The 23,767-nt window shown below is 40.8% G+C and overlaps 1 protein-coding gene across 1 annotated transcript in view; it reads right to left on the reverse strand.

Moving 5' to 3' along the window:
- DCX (doublecortin) overlaps positions 1–23,767 on the reverse strand; it is a 389,065-nt gene that overhangs the window by 100,158 nt on the left and 265,140 nt on the right. The window contains exons 1-3 of the mRNA XM_061137073.1: positions 16,121–16,152; positions 13,973–14,358; positions 3,246–3,586 (exon numbers count right to left, since the gene is read on the reverse strand). Coding sequence (XP_060993056.1) covers positions 3,246–3,586; positions 13,973–14,336 — 705 coding nt within the window. The 5' untranslated portion in view covers positions 14,337–14,358; positions 16,121–16,152. Of the gene's footprint in view, positions 1–3,245; positions 3,587–13,972; positions 14,359–16,120 lie in introns of the transcript that reaches the window.

Genomic DNA, 23,767 nt, shown 5'->3' on the forward strand with positions numbered 1-23,767 from the left:
GGCAGATTCCTTACCGACTAAGCTACAAGGGAAGCTTCAGATTGGGAAATACTGGGTCTAAATTAAATGGATTTCCTTTCTGTAGGACTTCTCAGAACATTTAATGTGCCAATGGGCAATGTGAGTCTCTAAGAAAGGTACATAATGTGCAGCATTTCACAATCTTATTTGACCACAAAACCCTTTCATGAAGAGCTTCTTGGAGTGGGGAAATGGGTTCAGTCCTCCGAATATACTTTGGGAAAAATCTTCTTTAAAAGTCTGACCTCAGTGACTTCCAAGTAAGTAATAGGCGCTTCCCAGGTGGAATATGAACCCCTTTGGAAGACCGACCGCTATGTCTTCTGATAGACCTAAGTGTAGTCTGGCGCTAGTGGTAAAATCTCACCTGCCAATGCAGGAGACCCAAGAGACATGGGTTTGATCCCTGGGTTGGGAAGATCCCCTGGAAAAGGAAATGGCAACCCACTCTAGTATTTTTGCCTGGGAAATTCCATGGACAGAGGGGCCTGGTGGGCTACCGTCCATGGGGTTGCAGAATCAGACACGACTGAAAGACTGAGCACAAACAACCCATTCAATCAACAAACATTTATAGAGCATCCACTGTGTATCAGGAGGTGAGCATTTAAAGAAAAGATTAAAATTACTTTAACTTTGCATGATGGAGATAGAGAAGTTTACAGAAATAACATGAGACTGGGACCAGACCTTAAAAGATGACCCCCAGGGGTTAGAGTAGGGAGAGGGAGAAAGTTTAAAGAGAACAAACAGTAAGTGCAGAGTCAGTGATGTCTGCCAAGGCATTGTTCTGCTCCCTTGCGCACTCCTCCCTGACGTGTCTGTACACACACCATATCATACCTTGACATTTTGTAAAGTGTTCCCCAAAGAAATGGGAACCCATGCTTGAAAGGAGTTGGAAAGCTTGCTATAGGATGAAAATCCACCACCACTGGGCTGGAGCTTGCTTACCTAGGAGGTGGAGGTGTCCTTTATAATTATTATTATTATTATTAGGAACAATCCCAGAATGGCAAGGAATGCACAGCCGACAGAATGCACATCCCATATAATGCTGGAGATTTGTGGTAAGAATGATAGAAAGGTAAAGTTGAAGAAAGAAGGCTAACATTTATTAATATGTATTTAAATTGTCTGACAATTTACATACTTTATTTCACTTCATGATGAATTGTATGCACACATATTTATATCGTGTTTTTATTTCCAGAGTGCTTTCATATCCATGATTTCATTTGCTCTTCATGAGAATCCTGTGAGCATGGAAAGGGCAGGTGTGATTAGCCCCTTTGTGCAGAGAAGCGTGAGCCTCAGAATAGTTACGTGATTAGCCCAAGGTTACAGGATAAGTGCAGAGAAGCCAACGGCACCCCACTCCAGTACTCTTGCCTGGAAAATCCCACGGATGCAGCAGCCTGGTGGGCTGCAGTCCATGGGGTCGCTAAGAGTTGGACACAACTGAGCGACTTCACTTTCACTTTTCACTTTCATGCATTGGAGGAAATGGCAACCCACTCCAGTGTTCTTGCCTGGAGAATCCCAGGGACAGGGGAGCCTGGTGGGCTGCCATCTATGGGGTCGCACAGAGTCGGACCCGACTGAAGAGACTTAGCAGCAGCAACAGAGTAAGCAGCAATATCAGATTAGAAACTATGCCTTCTAAATCCCAGTCTGATGTTCCTGGTTTGTATTTGTCCTGTACTTCTTCAAGAGGCTGAAGGTACAGGGAAATGGAATTATGCCTAATGTTAGAAAAATCTTTCTAAAAACTCCAGCTGTTCAACAGTGAAATAGGCTTTTATGAAATTGAAATGGTTGTCGATTATATCCTTGCCATGGAAGGGAGATTAAATATCATGGCTTCTGAGGTCACCCTCAACTCTAAGATCCACTGATCATAAAATTCCTATGCCTTACTTCTCTGAGGTGAGGTTTCTGATGAGTATTCCTATTCCTGGACAGCTCCTGTTCAATATATACTTGGTCCTCAAAAAACAGATACTCTTTAGACAGATACTTAGGAGTTGGAACTTTTCCCATTGCAGACAAACCCATTGCTTTGGTACAACCAACACAAATCACATACAACCAATACCTCCAGGTTTTTCTCAGATCACAAAATGGTGGGGAACAGATAGAAGGCACACATTTATCCAAATCACCATGTACATGAATTTGCGTTTTCCCAGCAATTTAAAATCTTGTAGTGCAGAGTATATAATAGAAATGATAGAAGGAGACATAGCACTGCATTTGAACACTCATCATTCTGATATAGTGAATTAATTTTTTTTTAGAATCTATATAGTTCAAGCACCAAAGGTATTTTAAGAGGTGGAAAGTATGGACTGATAATAATCCACACTTGTCTTGTCTGATGATGGACCAGGATTCTCTTTAGAGGCAAAGGAACCAGCCACTGTTCCACTTTCCTTGGAACAATTTTTGTCATATATTTACAGCTCCCCATGCTCAAGAGAATGGTGCATCTGTCAGATGGAGACGCCTGGCTGCATTCTTTCCCAGATATTAATATAGGTGGTACTTTATAACATAACCAATGACATGCAGAACCTGATTTGGAGAGGAACAGATGTCAGCATCTTTCTTGGGCTAATTTTAGGATCCTGAAATAGTCCCTTTCTCACAGAAACCATCAGTGGAGCCAAATTAAGACAGCTATGTCACATGGAAAAGAGGAAAAAAATGTAGTCTTGTGTGAGGCAAAGACAACAAACCAGGGACTTCAGTGTTTCCCCCATATATGACTTCTTTTATAGAATACAGTGGTCACTTCAACTTCTTTTCATCAGAATGGATGTTGAATACCAATTTAGGAATATCAGAGAGGAAATGAGTGCACAAATCTCATTTCCAGTCACATACATTGAACAATCAAGGTTCCCTCATGCAATAGCTAAATTCATATTCAAAAGAGTGTGTAGGACCTAGGTTCCAACACATCTTTTCTTAGCGGATAAGGAAACTAATAAGTGACCATTCTACTTGGTAAGTCAGAAGCAGATTGCATTTCAAAGCTTCAGATTCCTGTTCCATTGCATTGTCTGCTGAATGGACATTTCTTCCAAATGAGACATATCAGGTAGGGATAATGAGAGGTGGAGGAAGGGTCACCCAATCAAAAATGATGTTTGAGGTTTAAGATGGTCAGCTAAGGATTCAGAACAGATGAAGAGTAATTTGGGGGAAAAAGTACCTACCTGCTTTCCATCCAGAGTGTAGAGTTTCTTGACAACCCCGGTCTCCAGTTTGATGGCTTCAGTGATATCAGTGAGGACTTGCTCAAAAGAGTGGGCTGTCTTCTTGTTCAGAAGAACACGCACAGCCTTCCGAGGCTTCACCCCACTGCGGATGATGGTCACCAGTTTGGGGCGCACGAAGTCCTTGTTCTCTCTGGCCTGGGCACTGTTGCTGCTGGCCAGGGACTGAGGGGCTTTCATATTGGCAGATGTCTTCACATTGACAGACCAGTTAGGATTGACATTCTTGGTGTACTCCACCTTCTTAAAGAAGTTGTCTGAGGAGCAAACATAGCTTTCCCCTAAGGGAAGAAATACATGGTGATTAATAGCAGGTATATGGACTATTCTAACAAGACTAATACACACTGACCTTGGAGTAGGACTTTTGGAGAAATGATGATAATAACAAACTTCATGTGCCATTCCTAATTAGGCTCTCTAACAGTTTGGTTCATTCAAATTCAAGGGCAAGTAATCAGCAAAATAGTCTTCATTATAATGGCATACTTAGTGAAAAATCCTATAAAGCTAAGGGTCCCAAGGACAATGAACATATCTAAGTATAATCTACCAAGTGGGGTTCTCAAGTTTGACATTGTTTTACTGGAATTGAAATGTCTTTTAACTTCTAGGATATGCGTTAATGTCTAGGGGCATTACTAGAGTGTTTTTTAACATGTCTCTATTTTTAAAATTAATTTATTTTTTAATTGAAGGATAATTGCTTTACAGAATCTTGTTTGCTTCTGCCAAACATCAACATGAATCAGCCATAGGTATACATGTGTCCCCTCCCTCCTGAACCTCCCTCCCATCTCTCTCCCCATCCCACCCCTATAGGTTGTTACAGAGCCCTTGTTTGAGTTCCCTGAGTCATATAGCAAATTCCAATTGGCTATCTATTTTACATATGGTATTGTAAGTTTCCATTAATATGTCTCTATTTCTTAATGTTCCCATCCTATTTCTGGACTCACAGTCCCATGCCTTTGTTATATTATGAACTGGGGAGAACTTTCAAAATTAATACATTTTTATTCGAAGTTAAAGTGACTAAAGTAACCTTTCATATTGGGCATACAGTGCAAACTGGCCAAGAAGGCAGACTGTACTTTGGACAGAGTATATGGTTAAGCAGCAGAATACTAAAATGTGAAATGTGTGTGTGTGTGTGTGTGTGTGTGTGTGTGGTGAATGTAGTGAATGTATGCATGTATGTGTATGACTGTGTCTTCTACTGATCATCCCCACAGGCAGGTAGAAAAACTACCTAACTAACAACCTGGACACACACACACACACACACACACACACACACACACACACACACACATTTCACACTATTTCTTGTGTTTGCAAATCTAGTTCCTGCTTGAGAATGGTTTCCCCTGTTTTCACTACCCACTCCCCATCTTTCCATCTTACCGAATGCTACATGCTAGCTCTATGTGTTCAGGGCCGTCTTCACCAGTGCTCATCCTTGGCTGCCACAAGTAATGAGGTGGAATTGTGAAAATATGTTATACAGCCTGATTTATGGATTGAAGGGATCTAGTGCAGTTTTCACATTTACCATGGGCTAGAGGAAATGACTAGGCTTCCCCAGTGGCTCAGTGGTAAAAAAAATTGCCTGCAATGCAGGAGATGTGGGTTCGATCCCTGGGTCAGGAAGACCTCCTGGAGGAGGACATGACAACTTACTCCAGTATTCTTGCCTGGAGAATCCCACGGACAGACGAACCTGGCAGGCTATAGTCCATGGGGTTGCAAAGACTCAGACACGACTGAAGTGACTGAGCATGCATGCACAGGGGAAATGACTAATTCAGCGGAAGAAAGGCAGAGGCCAGGGGCAAGAGGAAGGGATTAGACACCTGGGCCTAGAAGCTGGAGAAAAGAAGAAAAGAGGTAGGCTCAGCCTGGAGGGGGAGAGACTATTGGAAAAGGTTGAATTTGTCAAGTAGAACACATTAGTCTCAGGGTATACAAAAGTTCATCCAGAGGTCAAGCTGCAGAAAACCAGTGTGATTTAATCAGGTTTAACTCATTAGTAAAAATGTTTAATAAATAAATAAATCAACCCAAGCCGGTGCAAAGAAAGCATTAAAAACAATTATAATCTGATGGCTCGAAAAGACAGCCCTCAGATTGGGAGAAAATAATAGCAAATGAAGAAACAGACAAAGGATTAATCTCAAAAATATACAAGCAACTCCTGAAGCTCAATTCCAGAAAAATAAATGACCCAATCAAAAAATGGGCCAAAGAACTAAACAGACATTTCTCCAAAGAAGACATGCAGATGGCTAACAAACACATGAAAAGATGCTCAACATCACTCATTATTAGAGAAATGCAAATCAAAACCACAATGAGGTACCATTATACGCCAGTCAGGATGGCTGCTATCCAAAAGTCTACAAGCAATAAATGCTGGAGAGGGTGTGGAGAAAAGGGAACCCTCTTACACTGTTGGTGGGAATGCAAACTAGTACAGCCACTATGGAAAACAGTGTGGAGATTTCTTAAAAAACTGGAAATAGAACTGCCATATGACCCAGCAATCCCACTTCTGGGCATACACACTGAGGAAACCAGATCTGAAAGAGACACGTGCACCCCATTGTTCATCGCAGCACTGTTTATAATAGCCAGGACATGGAAGCAACCTAGATGCCCATCAGCAGATGAATAGATAAGGAAGCTGTGGTACATATACACCATGGAATATTACTCAGTCATTAAAAAGAATTCATTTGAATCAGTTCTAATGAGATGGATGAAACTGGAGCCCCTTACACAGAGTGAAGTAAGCCAGAAAGATAAAGAACATTACAGCATACTATCACATATATATGGAATTTAGAAAGATGGTAACGATAACCCTATATGCAAAACAGAAAAAGAGACACAGAAATACAGAACAGATTTTTGAACTCTGTGGGAGAAGGTGAGGGTGGGATGTTTCGAAAGAACAGCATGTATATTATCTACGGTGAAACAGATCACCAGCCCAGGTGGGATGCATGAGACAAGTGCTCAGGCCTGGTGCACTGGGAAGACCCAGAGGAATCGGGTGGAGAGGGAGGTGGGAGGGGGGATCGGGATGGGGAATACGTGTAACTCTATGGCTGATTCATATCAATGTATGACAAAACCCACTGGAAAAAAAATAAAATAAAATAAATTAAAAAAAAATTAAAAAAAAAATCTGATGGCTCTTCTTCCTTTGGTCTCAGCAGGAGAACCGAGCAGACATTCAGCCAGGCTGCTAATTCACTCCTTGTGCAAATATTGATTGTTGTGCTGTAGCACCAAAGACTTTAAGTCATGTTAATTAATAAATTTCTCAGTTAGTGCTGAGAGAAGATTCAGTCAGATTCTCTAGGGTACCTTTGAGGACATTTAGATGTGAGCGTGGAGGGGGAAGGTAAACTTCCAACCCTGTTCTGAGTCCCAGGAGCTGCTAGTGTTCTGTCTTGACAAAAAGACCAAGACCTGGGTTTGTAGGTGAGCACAGGCCCCCTCCTACACTCTGTGCCTGCATGCACAGCCAGGATGGGGAAGTCAAAGACCTCAGCCAAAAGAAACCCTAATTTCTCTGGCTCCCACTGGCCAATTCAATCCAACCAAAGTGATTAGAGGGTGTGGTCTTTAGTTTTTGACTTAAAGGATGAAGGGACTCTTTCAATTCCTCCATATATTTACAGCCAATATTCCCCACATACTAGAAATGGTCTCTTGCCTTACCACTCTACCAGATGCACGGGCACCTTCCAAGAGGTCAGTGCCTTTGAGTCAGATGTTTTCCATAATTTGTCATGTACTTTAAAACTCTGTCAGACAACTGGTGGTGTGCAAATGTATGAGGCTATATATTTATGATTTCACTCATCTACAGTCTCCTCTGGAGAGTCAGCTGTGTAGCCCTATTAGGACTCTAGACTTTTTTTTGCTTCCATCTCTTAAACCTCTTAAGCCTCTGAACTATGAGTATGATTAACCACCCCAGATGAAAATGAACATGATGGCAGACAGCTATAGTATCATATGGCACCCAAGAACTTTTCCGAGGGCCCAGCTCTCAGCCAAATCTATGTTGAACACTTTCCAACAGTACATTTTAGTCTCTCCACTCTCTTTCCTTTTGGCCCCAATATGAAGTAATGGAAAAAGAGCAGCTGATGTGATGTCAGTCAGAATGGGGTTCCCCAATATTTTCTTGTTGTGCACCCTTGGGCAAATTACCTAACCCCCCTTCACTTCAGTTATTTGCCTGCAAAGTGGGGATGATGATAACAATATCTACTTCTGAAGGTTGTTCTGAGGCTCAAGCTGAGCCCACAGCCTGGTACATAGTGAGCACTTGATAAATGCCAGCCATCACTATTATTAAGGCCCTAATCTGAAGGAATAGAGAGAGAACTAGAAGAACAAAGAGAGAAAGGAGGAAGAAAGAGATTAGAGAAAGGAGATGAAAAGAGGAGGAGTAGAAGCTGAAGGAAAGAAAAGAAGCAGCAGCAAGGGCAGGCATCTTGGAACTGTGCCATAATCCATACAGAATATGAGCACTGCATGGGACTCATGCTTCAAAGATAATATTTCCTGCTGCTTGAGAGGAGGCCTCTGATTGCTTCAATGCCAAATGTGATAACTTTATGGCTAACACCAAGCAAAGCCACTTGCTGCCACTGCTGGTGCACACTGAAGGCAGAATATTTTTAAACATTATCTTTTTCTAGAGCGGTTTTAGGTTCACAGCAAAATTCAGGGGAAGGTACAGATTTTACATAGGACTCCTGATCCCATAATGCATACCCTCACCCATTATCTGCATCCCCCAACAGAGGGCAGGATGTTTGTGATGGTGGAGGGGTAGTCAGACAGACCTAGATTCAAATTCCAGTCAGGCATTTACAAGTTGTGTTGACCTCAGGCAAATCATTTAATATCTGAGTCACAGCTTTTCTGTCTATAATGGAAGGTATTGTGCTAGGTGACATTTCAGTTCCTTCCAGCCCTAAAGGTCTATAAGAAGGAATTTTCTTCTTTTCTCCATCCCAAACAGGCTTTGGGAGACAGAGTTGTTATGGTAATGGCCTGTTAAAGAAATAGGTGTCCCCAACTAAGGACTCTCCTCTTCCAGAAAAATAACAAATGAGCTGCTTCTCTTGATTAAGGTTTCCTTGTTTTCATTTTGTGAGCATCTGCAACGTGTGCTGCCAGAGCTCGATGCTTCTTGCAGGTCCTACTGCCTGGCACTTGGAGCCGGGGAGGGGGAGGTGTGTTGCACCTTTACACAGCTGGGTTCTACTCCTGCCACAGCTTCCAGGAGCCATTTCCCACCCGCTGGAAGTCGAAAAGGAAAGCAGGCTTCAGAGCCAAGCAAGGTGACAATTTGCTGGAATCGACAATCTGCTTCAGGGCAAGGGGGTAAGGAAATGAAATCATGGAAGCAAAGCTGAAAGGACAGGAAGGGAACCAGCTGTGGCCTCAAGATGATCTAATGTCTATCTCTCTTCACTTTCAGAAGGACTCCATTTCCAAAAACATTAAATATGTCTATAGTTTCTCAGTGCAAAAAGCACATCTATCTGGGCTTTCTCCTCTTTTCCTGGGCTTCCTCCCTCCAGAAGGAAAATATTAAATGGCACTTTATTGTATTATCAGATCTATTAGTGATGTATCACTCTCCCAGGTATCTTAAAATCCTTCTCTTCAGCAATGTGCTTGCTTTAGTAGTTAGAAGATAAATTAGTGAGAAAGTGGTTTCATCTCATTGGAACAAATGAGCTATGGCAAAGAAAGTGGATCATAGCTAGTGTCACCATTCAGATCTTTCAACAAGACCGTACCAATTTAAATATTTTGTCCCAAGGTCTGCATAATAATGCTCAAGATGATACCATGAAGATTGATCTGGGTACTTACATACAAGGAAGTGGGGAAGGAATTAGACAATACATGAGGGAAGAACAATTCTCTAATGAAAGACTAAACAAAAAAAGAAGCCACTCTTGGATTTCATTCATTGATCCACTGGTAACGTAGCTCATACATATATGACCACATTCTGTATGGCTTCATGAAGACCTTTCATGTAACCAAGGAACTGTGGGAAAACTGACATCAATAACCTCACTTTGGTCCAAAATGGTCCCCTTACTACTTCCAGTATCTAGCGGCAGACAGTTAGACTAGAGAGGCATTAGACAAAGGAGTGCCACAAGGCCATAGTGATTATTAACCAATTGGTTTCCATTTCATTTTATTTAGGCTAAATATTTTATAATGTGCCCATTTGGAAACATAGTATGTTCTATGCTCCATTATTTCTTTAAGATAAACAAGTCAAAAAACAAAAAGATTTCTGCATTCCCAGGAATACCCATTATTGTAGGTAGCTAAAGGGGACCATCAAGATCATTTATTCTAGTACTTTCGCAAGTTCAACTGCTTGTACAGTTCACTTGGGGAAATCTGTAAAAACACATGCTGGAGATTCTGAGTCAATTTCTAGGTGTGGCCCAGGAATTGATATTTTTCCAAAGCCCTAAAGGATTCTGAAAAGCAGGCAGGTTTGCGAGCCACTGGCTATTCCAACCTCTCACTAGCATTATTATTATTACTATTATATCATGAACAATAATAGTCTCTTGGAGCTGCAGCTTTACCTTGTCAATGTGTTTCCATATCTATCTAATTTTATCCTCACAATCACTCTAATAGATACAGAAGGCAGGTGTTACTAGTCTCATTTTACAGATAAGAATATTACAATAGATATAACAAAGTGTGTTCTATACATATAATAAAATATTATTCTTTAAAAAAAAGAATGGAGACTTCCCTAACAGTCTAGTGGTTAAGATTCTGTGCTTTCAAGGCAGAAGGCTTGGGTTCAATCCCTGGTCAAGGAATTAGATCCCACATGTCACCCAGTGCATGCAAAAAAGTAAAATTTTAAAAAAAGGAGTGAAATATTGATACATGGTATAAGTTAGTTAAGTGTTAGTTGCTCAGTCCTGTCCAACTCTTTGCAACCCCATGGACTATAGCCCACCAGGCTTCTCTGTCCATACAAACCTTGAAAACATTTTCTAAGTGAAAGAAGCCAGTCATAAAAGACCACATAGTATATGATTTCAATTTCTATAAAATATCCAGACTCAGCAGATCTGTAGAGACATAGGCAGATAAGTAGTCATCTAGGGCTGAAGAGAATACAGCAAGTGGGCAGTGACTACTAATTGGTACAGTGTTTCTTTTGGAGATGATGAAAATGGGATAAAATCAGATTATGATGATGGTTTCACCACTTGGTAAATTTTCTAAAAATCATTTAATTCAGTTGGTGAATTTTACAGTATGCAAACTAAGCCCTAATAAATCTGGGTTAGTCACAGTGATGATAAGAAGAAATCTATAGTCATGTAGCTTAACCAGCTATAAACTAGGATGGCTCAAATATTGGGCTGGCCAAAAAGATCGTTCGAGTTTTTCAGTACCATCTTATGAAAAACTAAAACTTTTATGCCAACTCTATAGTAACATCTACCATTATTGGAATTTTCAGGTGGCGCTAGTGGTAAAGAACCTGCCTGCCAAGGCAGGAGAGCTGGTTTCAATCCCTGGGTCAGGAAGATCCGCTGGAGAAGGAAATGGCAAACCACCCCAGTATTCTTGCCCAGAGAATCCCACGGACAGAGGATCCTGGCAGGCTATAGTCCATGGGTTCACAAAGAGTCAGACACGACTGAGTGACTAAACTACAACCCTTTATTGAGTACTGCTAATGTGCCAGGCAGAATACTAAACAATTTATATTCATTGTCTCATTTAACCCTCAAAGCAGTTACGCCCACTTTATAGATGAACAGCTGAGACTCGGGGGGCCTAAATGGTTTCCCCAAGTTCACACAAGCTAGCAGGTGGCAGAGCTTGGATTTGAATCAAATCTGATTCTAAATATTTATTTTCCTGTTATAATCTTCTGCCTCTAAGACAAGAACCCAATGAATCTGACTCCTCCCCCAGGAATCTTTCCAAACTTTTCAATTTGAAGTCTCTTGTAAAGCAATGTGTAAACTATTTGTTTTAATCATTCATTCAACCTTTTCCAAAGGTGAACACAGTAAAAGATTCTTATCCTCCATTACTACATGAGTAGTTGCAAAAGGACAAAAAAATAGGAGCGAAAACAACTGCTGCCCCCCCCTTTTTTTGGTTGTATCATGCAGCATGTGGGATCTTAGTTCCCCCACCAGGGATTGAACCCCTGGTCCCTGCAATGGAAGCACAAAGTACCAACCACTGGACCACTAGGGAAGTCCCAGAGACCCCTTTTCTTTATCCTCTTCATATCTGTGCCTTTTCCCATCTGGCACAATGGTGATGGAAAATTGGTCACACTTCTCAGTGCTATCCCAGGAATACCCTAGAATTTCCTTGGCTGAATCGCAGTACTCAGGACTGAGAGGGCATTGAGGGCCACAGCAGACTGTGACTGTAAGTGACATGTGAATAAATGCAAATGAGCCTTAGTCACACTGAATAAATTCAAACTCTTGCACACTCACCAGAAATTCACCAGGAAGTACTACTACTGCACCCAAGAGTGGTAAATGAGAGGAGTCCAATCTAGCAGAACTCAAAAGGATCAGGAGAAAAGAAAGATGCAGTCTTCAAAATTGTATTTATTACATATATTCAGCTAAGATTATCACAACGCACACCACAATACACATATATGTATGCACGTGTGTATACACACACACACACACACACGCACACAGAAATCCAGGAAGGAAAATCAATACCAAGGGCCACTCTTTGAGCAAGACATGTTAAAAAATGTATTGGAGGAAGAGAGAAACCTGTGCATGATATCTCTCACATCAGACACAAGAACACTGTAAGCCTTGCTCCAAATACAATGGCACTTGATTCAGAATTCTGCCTGAGCATCTATGGTGGTCTTTAAAAGATAGCAGCTAGAAGAAATGTGGACATACTGGTGATTCAGGTGCTTTGTTTATGAAAATTATTACAGAGAAAACACCACCCCCCCAACCCCAGTTGACTGAGATGTGGATTTTACAGTGACAAAAGACACACGCCCTATCAATTACTCTGTTGGACAGCTCCCTGGATCCAGCTTCTAGTCCTTCAAGTTTGCCCTGACTCTCCTTTCTTTTACGATATTTGCTAGGATGGCCAATCTTTCAATGTTCAGAAGCCTAGGATTAACCTCTTCCTGGCCCTCAAGCACCTGGTCAAATAATCAAGCCCCATCAGCCTTGTTTCTGAAGGTCCTCTTGGAGGAAAACCTCAGACTTGAGCCCTGAGACCCAGATCTGGCAGCCATATGGGCACTGGCTTTTAGAAGTAACTGGCCCCAAATCACTTGACCTGACTTGAGAAACATCAGCTCCTTGCGAAAATGTGCTCTTGTACAAGGGAAGTCCTCATGCTCCTTTGTTTAGGAATACAAGAAACCTAGAAGCAGTGAATCAGAGGTGGGGCACTGCCTATCAAGTCCTTTAATGTGCTGTTTCTCCTTCCCTGCCAGCTGTTTCAGAATTTGGCTTCTCTAGAGATCTGCCTGTTCTAAACTCATCTTTGCTCGGGGGAATGGAAAGAATGAGGAGGGAGGGTTGGAGAATGGGAAGAAGTTTGGTGGGGGGAACGTTTTCATTATCACAAGGACTCTTGAAGGACTCCTGAAGCTGTCCTTTAAAGTATTGTCAGGTTAAACCAATTACACATATTACACCCATGAAAAAGTGGGGTGGGGAGGCATCCTCAATATACTTGATTTGATAAAGTGAAATATTAAGAACATGTCCCCAGATCTATTTATCTACATGATCATGAAAAAGACTTCACGGCTGAGCAAGTTTTGGCAAGAGCTGGAGTTTTCCCTATTTTTGAGTTGGGTGCACAGGTTGTCAGGATTTTCAGCAATCTTGTCATAAAATTCAGTTGCAGAACCAAAATCTAGAAATCTGTTTAAATACAGATTTGGGTATAGCGAGTCAGTTCCTAGTCTAATAGGAATAATGTTTATTAAAATACCAGACATACCTACAGCTTTCTTTGGTATTTCTCTCAATGACCTCAGCCTGAGGGACACACCCTGAAGTGGGCTTTTTAGAAGCAACAGCTGAGCAGTGACCACTTACCTAAAAGTATAATCCTTTGTGAATATGTTCAGGAAGTCCAGCTTTTAGGGTGCACGTTTCCATGAGTTGCCATTCACAAAGAGTCTCTCAGCAGTTCAAAGGATATAAGTATACAATGTTTTCTCTCTCTTAACCCAACCAAACCTCCTTCCTCATTTTATACCTCCAAGGATTTTATGGTCTACCTCAATAGTGCTCTTTAGAGTTGACAATGAACAAATTCTAGAGTAAATGATATAATTCAGATTTTTCTTTGTATACCCTGGGAGATCAACACAATGCATCCTCGTAGTCAGTCACACTTCAACCCCAGCCGAGAATGAAGCCCACGGAGGGTAACGGCTAATGATTCTGATTATGCCTGCAGAATCAGAAGTCTCAGCATCACCCTCATGTTTTAACAAACAGAGTTCCCAATTTCTTTTCATCAAAGCCAAGAAATGGAAGCATAACTAACAATAACCCCTCCCACTAAGGGCCACCACCCACTCCTCGAATTACCTTCCTCCAGTTCATCCATGCTTCCAATTTTCCGGGATCCATCAATGGTGTAAATGTAGCGCACTCCCTGAGGCAGGTTGATGTTGTCAGACAGAGATCGTGTCAGGTCAGCCAGCAAGGCGTCGAAGCTGCGAAAACGGTCAGAGGACACAGCGTACACAATCCCCTTGAAGTAGCGGTCCCCATTGCGGTAGAAACGTACCTTCTTGGCTTTCTTCTCGTTGCTCAGTGCCTGCAAGGTTCGGGTTCGGTAGAAGCTACAATGGGCGCTGTGAGTGGGGCTAGGTAGCCCGTTCATCCGCGAGCCTCTCATGTTCCTGGATGTCTTATCTCTTTCGTCAAAATGTCCAAAATCAAGTTCCATATTTTGGTGGAACCTCAGAGACCTGAGTGTTGGAGAAAAGCGGGGAGGCAGAGGGGGATGAAAGGAAGCAAAGAAAAGGGGCGAGGAGGGGGGAAAAAAGAAAGGAATTCAAATATTAGCCAGATCCAGATCTGCAATCTGCTGCTTGTGAAAAGAACTGGTTGAAAAAAGCCCGTGACCCATCTGCTGCTTGCCCCTGACCTGCAGGAATATTGATCTTAATAGAGAAGAGGGAGGGGCTGGAGGGGTGCTGGTGGTTGTGGGGGTGGGGGCGAGAGATGCGGAGGGAGGCACTTTGGGCACTGTTCCAAAGAGAGGAGAGGGAGGGATTTTGAAATCGCTTGAAATCCTGGGACTTACTGACAGTGGCTCTTATCAAATTGTAACTTCGGGGTAAATACATTAAAACTGGCATCTGTTTCCTCACACATGCCCACATGACTAACGGTTGTAAATGAATCCATAGCCTGACAAAATTCCCCTTGAAGGGAACAGAAGGACCTAGCCAAGGTTAGCATCTCTAGCTCAGGAAGTGATCTTTGCATTTCAGTGAGATAATTATAAGGATAGTGTTTTAATTTTATTCCAAGCCCCCTTTCCTACTTTAATGTGTGCATCCCCTCCCCCCTAGAATAAAGTAGGATTCTCCTTTAAAGCCACAGCCTCTAGGGAACAGCCAGTCTTTGTGCTATTCATCAAACCCCTTCCCCACCAAGCTGGTGCAGCTATCCGACATTCATAAGAAATAAGCTGGAAAAAAAAAGGATTACAAAAATCAGTTATTTAACAAGTTATTTGTTCTGGTTTAGCCCTGGACCATTTGGCCACAAAATCCTTCCTCCCACCACCCCCCCCAGCCCCCCGCTTTCTCTAGGTGCTCTACCCCCCATCAACGATGCAGCCCCACCTCTTAATGGAATATTTTAATTGTGTAAAGATTCCCAAATGAGTCCCTGAACAGCATATGGGACCTTTAGAAGCAAGCACACCTTCCATTGTTCTGGGTTTCTACACTAAATGAAGGGGCATTTCACCCTCACAGCAGGCAGCACACCCCAAATTTGTCTATTGCCTAGGTGTGTTAGCTGAGGCAAAAGATGGTCATCTGTCAGATTTACTTTCCCCCTTTCTGCTGAAAGAATGAAAGAAAGAAAGGAAATCGCAATATGAAACCAAATACAAAAGAAGCCCCAAATGCTAGCAAAGGTAGTGACAGCCTAGGAAACAAACTATTAACATGCATTGCACAGATGGGGATAAAAGGACTCACAAAGCATGCCGGGCTCAGCTGCTACACACTGCCACATTGAGATATTTGCAGGGGACCAGGAGGACAGGCAATAAAGCGGGACTGGTGCCTAGCAGGTTTGCCAGGCTCGGTCCCTCTTTTCTTCCAATGTCACCATGACCTGTGCTGAGCTCAGCATTGTCTCTGTCAGACAACCTGCAGTGTAAGAGACCCCACCTCCTCAAAACAAGTAGCAAGCATTTCCCCAGGCATGCCAGCAACACTGGGTTTTGCTTTAGAATCTGGGGTGGTATTATTCTAAAATCAATATCACAGTGAAAACAAAAGAACATCAAACTCACTTTTCCAATGGAAAATCCCAGGTAGAGGCTTAGGGAAAAAATCCAATAGAATAAGGCAAAAAAGAGGAGAGAAGAGAAAGAAAGAGAGAGAGGACACACTGAGAGAGAGGGAGAGAGCGCGCACTTTGCCTTGTGCTTTTTCCGTTTGACATCTCTTACATTCTCCCTGAAAATCACTCCAAAGCCCCACTCACCGGTTTTCTGCTGGTTGGGTGGAGATGCTGAGAGAAAGAAAACCAATCTCTCTATGCCTTTGTTGTCTGAGCTCCAAGCAAGAAATTCCTGCCAGGGTGGATAGATGCCTTCTAGGTCCTAGTGCCTTGTCCAGCTTCTCCCCTTTACTCAGGCTTAGTGAATCCCCCCAACCTCCTTTGATTAATTACATGCTTTTTTTTTTTTCAATTCACAGGCTGCATTAACAGCTAGGAAGGTTTCATTTATAACCAACTGGAAATTGCAGGGTAGCAAAAAGATTGCACAGGCAAGTTCAGAATGCCCTAATGAGCAACGTGCTAGTCTTTTCTTTTAGGCAATTGGCAATTTCACTTGGCCAAAACGTTGGTCTAATCTGCCTGGGGGCCAGATTCAGGCAGAGGAACCAACCTTCTTAGAAATTGTAGCTCTCTTCATTTAACCTTCTTGACAGAATAACAATCAAAGATGTGAATTCTTTATGGCATTTTAGTTCATGCATCCAACAGCTAGTTGTTTTGAAATGAGGTTAGTGGAGTAGACTAAGAAGCAGTAGAAAAGGGACAAGACAAGGGAAAATCATTCCAGAATTTCATGGAGGATGAAGTTGAAGATGGATCTCAAAGACCTTTTAGCTTGGTGGAATAGTTTTGTTAATGAGATCTACAGAGAGTTTCAGAGTTCCAGTCTAACCCAGAGACCTTTCTGTGTGAAGTGAGCCTAGTCCGATGGCTACAAGATAAGTATTAATAGCTCTCTCTTCAAACTGCCTATTTGTTACTAATTGGCTTCTTTATATCAAATATGTTATACAAAGCCAGGAAACATCCATATTGAATTCAAGAAATCAGGCTGACTATAAGACAAGAATAGAAAAGTGAGAAACTCCAGTGGGGGTGGGTTACCATCTTCAACTGAGGCTACATGCATTAATATGCAGCAGCCTTGAATTATCATTGTTCCATTTCTGCTAGGCTTCCAGGAGGCTCAGAGATAATCGTGTGCTCAGGACTGATCTTCTGTCTGATTCTTAGTGTAATTAACCCTCCTTTCTAGATACAATGTTAGATGACTTATAATTAAGCTCTTGCTATGCACGTGTTTTACTGTAAGCTGCCTTAAAGTGGGATAAAAAAATATAATTTTTCTTCTCTGGAAGGTACTAGCTCAGCAAAGCCTAAGCAATCTATCTTAGTTGGGTGGTCAACATCAAGTGTGACACCTGCCCAGTCAAGTCCTCCTAACACTTTGCTGCTGTTCTCCTGGTTTCTAAATAAGTACCTCAGGGGACAGCATCCCTGTTTTCTTCCATCTGTTTCTGCCTTACATTGTGGCCACCTCTTGGAAAAACAGGGTTATTCAGGTCAAGGGCAGAAAAATATCAAGGAATAGAAGCAGAAAAATATGGAAATTCTAACCAATGGCTTTAACTTCCTTGTCCAGCAAGGCCAATGTCTTAAAAATTGTTTTATTTCACATAGTAAGCATTCTGTAAATACACAACAATTGATTTTGCATCAGAATTCAAAATAATTTTATTTCTTGTGAAGATATAAGAATGGATGGGATACTAAAACAAACATAAAGGATTTGGAATAGATCTTAGAGAAAATTTCCTCATGGTCTAAACTTTTAAACACTAGTGTGGAAGAAAAATGTCTTTAGAAGACAGTCTAGGATAGATGACTTTGTTTGCTTTATGTATACCAGAGAGCAAAGAGTAAATGAGATCAGTGTTTCCCAGTGTGAGGTATGTGGATGTTAATAGGTGTTCTTTAAGAACAGAAAAAAGGTTCCTTGGTCATATATGTTTGAAAAGTGGTGGGCTAAATGAAATTCGTTTTCTTTATCATAAACATCTCAGGGCCTTTAATATACTTAAAATATGGTACAAGTCTCTAAGAAGGGAGCTTCCCCAATGGCTCAGCAGCAAAGACTCTGCCTGCCAGTGCAGGAAATGCAAGTTCGATCCCTGGGTTGGGAAGATCCCCTGGAGGAGGGCATGGGCAACCCACTCCAGTATTCTTGCCTGGAGAATCCCATGGACTGAGGAGCCCAACGGGCTACAGTCCATACGGTCTCAAAGAGTTGGACATAACTGAGCACACACACAGGCTCCAAGAAGGCAGTTTAGTATTAAGGGCATCCTGCCTTTTTTTTTTTTTTTAATTCAGGATCTTTTTTTTTTTTCTCCCAGAGCATTCAATAGACTTATGTTCTATGGGACAACCTTTTACAAAGACAGGACTAGATTATTTCACCAACATAATTCTTCTCAAAGAATTCTCAGCTACCAATCAAAACTTTTTGTCTCACTTCCTCAGAGGAGAAGGAACACTGGCAGAAAAGAATGTCTCAGGCACGAGTCCAGGGGGGAAAGTGCATCTTTCTGTATGGAAGACAACTCTGAAGATCAAGGGAGAGTCATGACTGAGGGTTCACTGGAGTGAAGAGAATGAAGAGAAAGTGCAGCAACCCCATTGTGGGAAATATCCCAGTAAGACCTTTTGAGTAAGTTCAATGTGCCTGCCCAGTACCACGTGAAAGCTGCAGAGTAGAAAACATCAGTCCACTGCCCCTGAAGAACTTGAAGATTCACTGAGAAGACAGGACAAGAATATGTATCTTGCAAAAATCATGAAGGAGAAGGGCTGTGGTCTGGGTTAATCAAACTCAGCTTTAGGATCAGGGTCAGGAAATAAGACCATCATCCATCACACACACACACACACACACACACACACACCATCATCAGTTTACATTGCCTATCAGAAACACAATTACCTATCAGGAACACCCATCTAGGGTAGAGTGGGATGGGCAAACAGGAAGTGAGGTTGGAAATATATACAAACATTTTATAGGGACCAAAAATTATGAAGTACGTAGTAATAAAGCCAACAAATATGTGTAAGATCTTTATTGAGATAATCATAATACTATTAAAGAACATAACAGAAGCTATGAATAAATATAGAGCTAGACCATGCTCATGAATGGCAAGATGCAATGATGTAAGGGTGTCAATACTCCCCAAAGTTATATATATATATATGGCTTGAAAATCATATATATATATATATATATAAAATGTGTGTGAAAAGCTCCAGTAGAAACTTCAACAGGAACTTTTGTGAAATTCACAAATATCAGTTAAATATCTTTTATTATGCCCCAAATATTCACATGACACCTCTTTCACTTCTTTAAAGTGAAATATCAACTTTCAAGTGAAATATCAACTCCCAAATATCAACTTCTCAACAAGACCAACCCAGATCATCCAGTTTAAAGTGACAACCTTCCTCCCAACCCAGCACTCCAACTTCTTTTACCCTGCTCTGTTTTTTCTTATCATCTTCCAACATAGTATGTAATATACCTATTTATTATGCTTATTATAGATCTACCCAAAGTAGAATATAAGCTCCACAGGGCAAGCATATTCTAACAGCTTTAATGAAATATAATTTATAATGTTAATAGTAATATTTTGTTTATTTTTAATACTTAAGCAAAGTGCCTAGAACAATGATTAGCACAAAGTAAGTTTGGGTATTTGTTTAATTGGACAGAGTAAAGAAAGCAAAGAGTATTCAATAGATGATATTGGGACAATTAACTTTTGTATGGAAAAAAATTAAATTAGATCCCCACTTCATGCCATACATAAAAATGAACTCCAGATGTTTTAAAGATGTGAATATAAAGAAGAGGGCTTGAAAATTATTAGAATAAAATGTTGGAGATTATCTTTAGTTCCTTGTGACAGAAAGATTTTGTTAACCAATATGCAAAAAGCAGAAATCTTATAGGAAAATATTGGTAAATTTGATTATATGAAAATTAAAGCTTCTGAAAGCAAAAGATGGCATTAAAACATTAAAACATAAGTAACAGACTGAGAAAAAGATATGTATGAATCTTATGTAACTGACATAGGATTAATGTCCTGATTTTATATTTTATATCATATCAATTAGAAAAGGTAAAACTTCAGTAGAAAAAAATAAAGATATGCACAGGTCATTCACAAAACAGGAAACCCTAGTGGCCAATGAACAGGTAAACCATACACATAACTAGGGAAATCCAAGTTAAAATAGAAATTGCATCTTTAACAACCATTAGATTGATGGAAATTTTTAAAGTGAAAAAGTGAAGGTGAAATTTAGTCACTTAGTCATGTCCAACTCTTTGTGACCCCATGGACTGTAGCTCACCAGGCTCCTCTGTTCACGGAATTCTCCAGGCAAGAATACTGGAGTAGGTTGCCATTTCCTTCTGCAGGGGATCTTCCTAACCCCGGGATTGAACCCAGGTCTCCCGCATTGCAGGTGGACTCTTCACCGACTGAGCAACCAAGGAAGCCACTAACAAAGTATAGGCAAAGACATAAAGCACCTGGAATTCTCATTTATGTTGGAATAAACATAAATTAGTACAATTTTTGAGAAACGTTTTTGGTAGTAGCTAGTATAGTTAGATAATATATATCAACCTATAATCCAGAGTTTCCATTTCTAGATATCCATCCTAGGGAAATTCTCACACATGTGTTCAAGGAGAGAGGTACAAAGATATTCAAAAAAGCATTATTGAAATGTTGAAAAGTGAAAACAACCCAGATGCCTATCATCAGCTTACTAATTTGATTAGCGGTTATTCATACACGGAATGCTACATACAGTGAAATAGAATAAATGAATGTTAAGTGTAAGCAGTGATGCACAGGTTTCTTTGCAGCCATAAGATCTTATTATCTGGAAACTAAATGCCCAGAAGTATAACTGCTGTGTCATTTGAAAATTATATGCTTCATTTTATTAATATAAAGAGTGAAAGTTTAAGTCGCTCAGTCGTGTCTGATTCTTAGTGACCCCGTGGATTATACAATCCATAGAATTCTCCAGGCCAAAACAGTGGAGTGGGTAGCCTTTCCTTTCTCCAGGGGATCTTCCCAACTGAGGGATCGAACCCTGGTCTCCCACATTGCAGGCGGATTCTTCACTAGCTGAGCCACAAGGGAAGCCCAGTTAATTTCTTATTAATATAAGAAACTGCCAGACTGTTTTCCAGAGTGGTTTAATATTTCATATACCCACCAGCAATATATGAGAGATGCAGTTTTTCTGCATTTTCACCAGCATTTGGTATTTTTATTTTAGCTATTCTAACAGATGTGTAATGATATCACGTTGTGTTTTAAATTTGCATTCCCCTAATATATACTGATGCTGAAGCTGAAACTCCAGTACTTTGGCCACCTCATGCGACGAGTTGACTCACTGGAAAAGACCCTGATGCTGGGAGGGATTGGGGGCGGGAGAAGGGGACGACAGAGGATGAGATGGCTGGATGACATCACCGACTCCATGGGCATGAGTTTGAGTAAACTCCGGGAGCTGGTGATGGACAGGGAGGCCTGGCGTGCTGCGATTCATGGGGTCGCAAAGAGTCAGACACGACTGAGCGACTGAACTGAACTGAATATATAATGGTGGAGAAGGCAATGGCACCCCACTCCAGTACTCTTGCCTGGAAAATCCCATGGATGGAGGAGCCCGGTAGGCTGCAGTCCCTGGGGTCGCGAAGAGTCGGACACGACTGAGAGACTTCACTTTCACTTTTCACTTTCATACACTGGAGAAGGAAATGGCAACCCACTCCAGTGTTCTTGCCTGGAGAATCCCAGGGACGGTGGAGCCTGGTGGGCTGCCGTCTATGGGGTCGCACAGAGTCGGACACGACTGACGCGACTTAGCAGCAGCAGCAGCAGCAATATATAGTGGTGTTGAACATGTTTTCACATACTTATTTGCTTCTTCAGTGATATAATCCTTTGTGCCTTTTGCCCTTTTTCTAATTGAATTGCTTGCTTTTTTTAACGTTGAGTTTTGAGAGTTTATTATATAATCTAGATCTGAATCCTTTGTCACATATGTGGGTTTGCAAATGCTTTCTCTTAGTCAGCTTGTCTTTTCATTCTCTGTTAAGCAAAATTTTAAAAAAATTTTTAAAATTTGTTCATGGTTTTTATGGTTTGTGCTTTTGGTATTATGTCTCTTCATGAAGCCTAGGTCCTGAAGTTTTCTCCTATGTCATATTCTAAAAGTTTAAAGATGTGCATTTTATATTTATACATGTGATGCACATTGAGTTAATTTTTTGTGTCAGGTATGAGGTTTAGATTATAGTTCATATTTTTTGTCTATGGATATGCAATTGTTCCAGCACCATTTGTTGAGAAGATCCTCCATTGAATTACTTTTCCACCTTTGTTGAAAGTGAACTGAGTATATTTTTGTAAGTTTATTTCTGTGTTCTCTATTCTAGCCCATGGATTTAGGTATCTATCCATCCTCCAATATCAAACAGTCTTGATTACTGTAGCTATAAAAAAAAGTCTTGAAATCAGGTAGACTGATTTCCTATTCTATTCTTTTTCAAAATTGTTTTGGCCACTCTAAGTCATTTACATTTCCATACAAATTTTAAAATAATCTTGCTTATATGTATGAAAATTCTTGCTGATAATTTTTGATAGGGTTTGCAGTAAGCCTATATACCAATTTGAAGAAAACTGACATGTTTACTATATTGAATCTTCTAATCCATGTATGTGGTAAGTCTCTCTACTTATTCAGATCTTTAATTTCTTTCCTCAGTGTTTAGTAATTTTCAGCATACATGTCCTATATGTGTTTTGATGGATTTACACCTAAATATTTCTTTTTTTAAACATTGTAAATAATATTGTATTTAAAGTGTTGTTTTCCACATGTTCATTGTTACTACCTAGAAATACAATTGATCTTGTATTTGGCAACTATGCTGAATTCACTTACTAGTTTCAAAAGTTTTTTATACTTATCCTGGGATTGTCTACATCGATCATCATGTCATCAGCAAATTGTTGCTGTTGTTTTAGTCGCTGAGTCATGCCTGACCCTTTTGTGACCCCATGGACTGTAGCCCGCCAGGCTTCTCTCTCCAGGGGATTTCCCAGGCAACAATACTGGAGCAGATTGCCATTTCCTTCTCCAGGGGATCTTCCCGACCCAAGGATCGAACCTGTGTTTCCTGAATTGGCAGGCGGGTTCTTTACCACTGAGCCACCCGGAAAGCCCCATCTGCAAACAGAGATGGCTTTATTCCTTTCCAATCGGAATGCCATTTATTTCCACATTTTGCTTTAAGCAAAGCTTCTAGTTCTATATTGAATAGCAATGGTGAGAATGGGCATTCTTGACTTGTTAGTGATCTTAGCTGGAAAACATTTAGTCTTTATTGTTAAATGTGATATTAGCTATGAGATTTTGTTTGTTTTTTGGTAGATGTACTGTATCAGGCTGAGTAAGTTTGTGTATTCCTAGAGTTTTCTGTGGTGTTTCTTTTTATTAAGTCATGAATGGGTGTTGAATTTGTCAGATGGGTTTTCTACATCCATCAATTTGATTGTGTGATTTTTCTTCTGTAGTCTGTTAACATGATTGATTACATAGATTGATTTTTCATTTTTTAATTATTATTATTTTTTTTTTCCAGTGGGTTTTGCCATACATTGATATGAATCAGCCATGGATTTACATGTATTCCCAATCCCGATCCCCCCTCCCACCTCCCTCTCCACCCGATTCCTCTGGGTC

This window comes from Dama dama, chromosome X (genome assembly GCF_033118175.1).
Source record: "Dama dama isolate Ldn47 chromosome X, ASM3311817v1, whole genome shotgun sequence".
Taxonomy (NCBI): domain Eukaryota; kingdom Metazoa; phylum Chordata; class Mammalia; order Artiodactyla; family Cervidae; genus Dama; species Dama dama.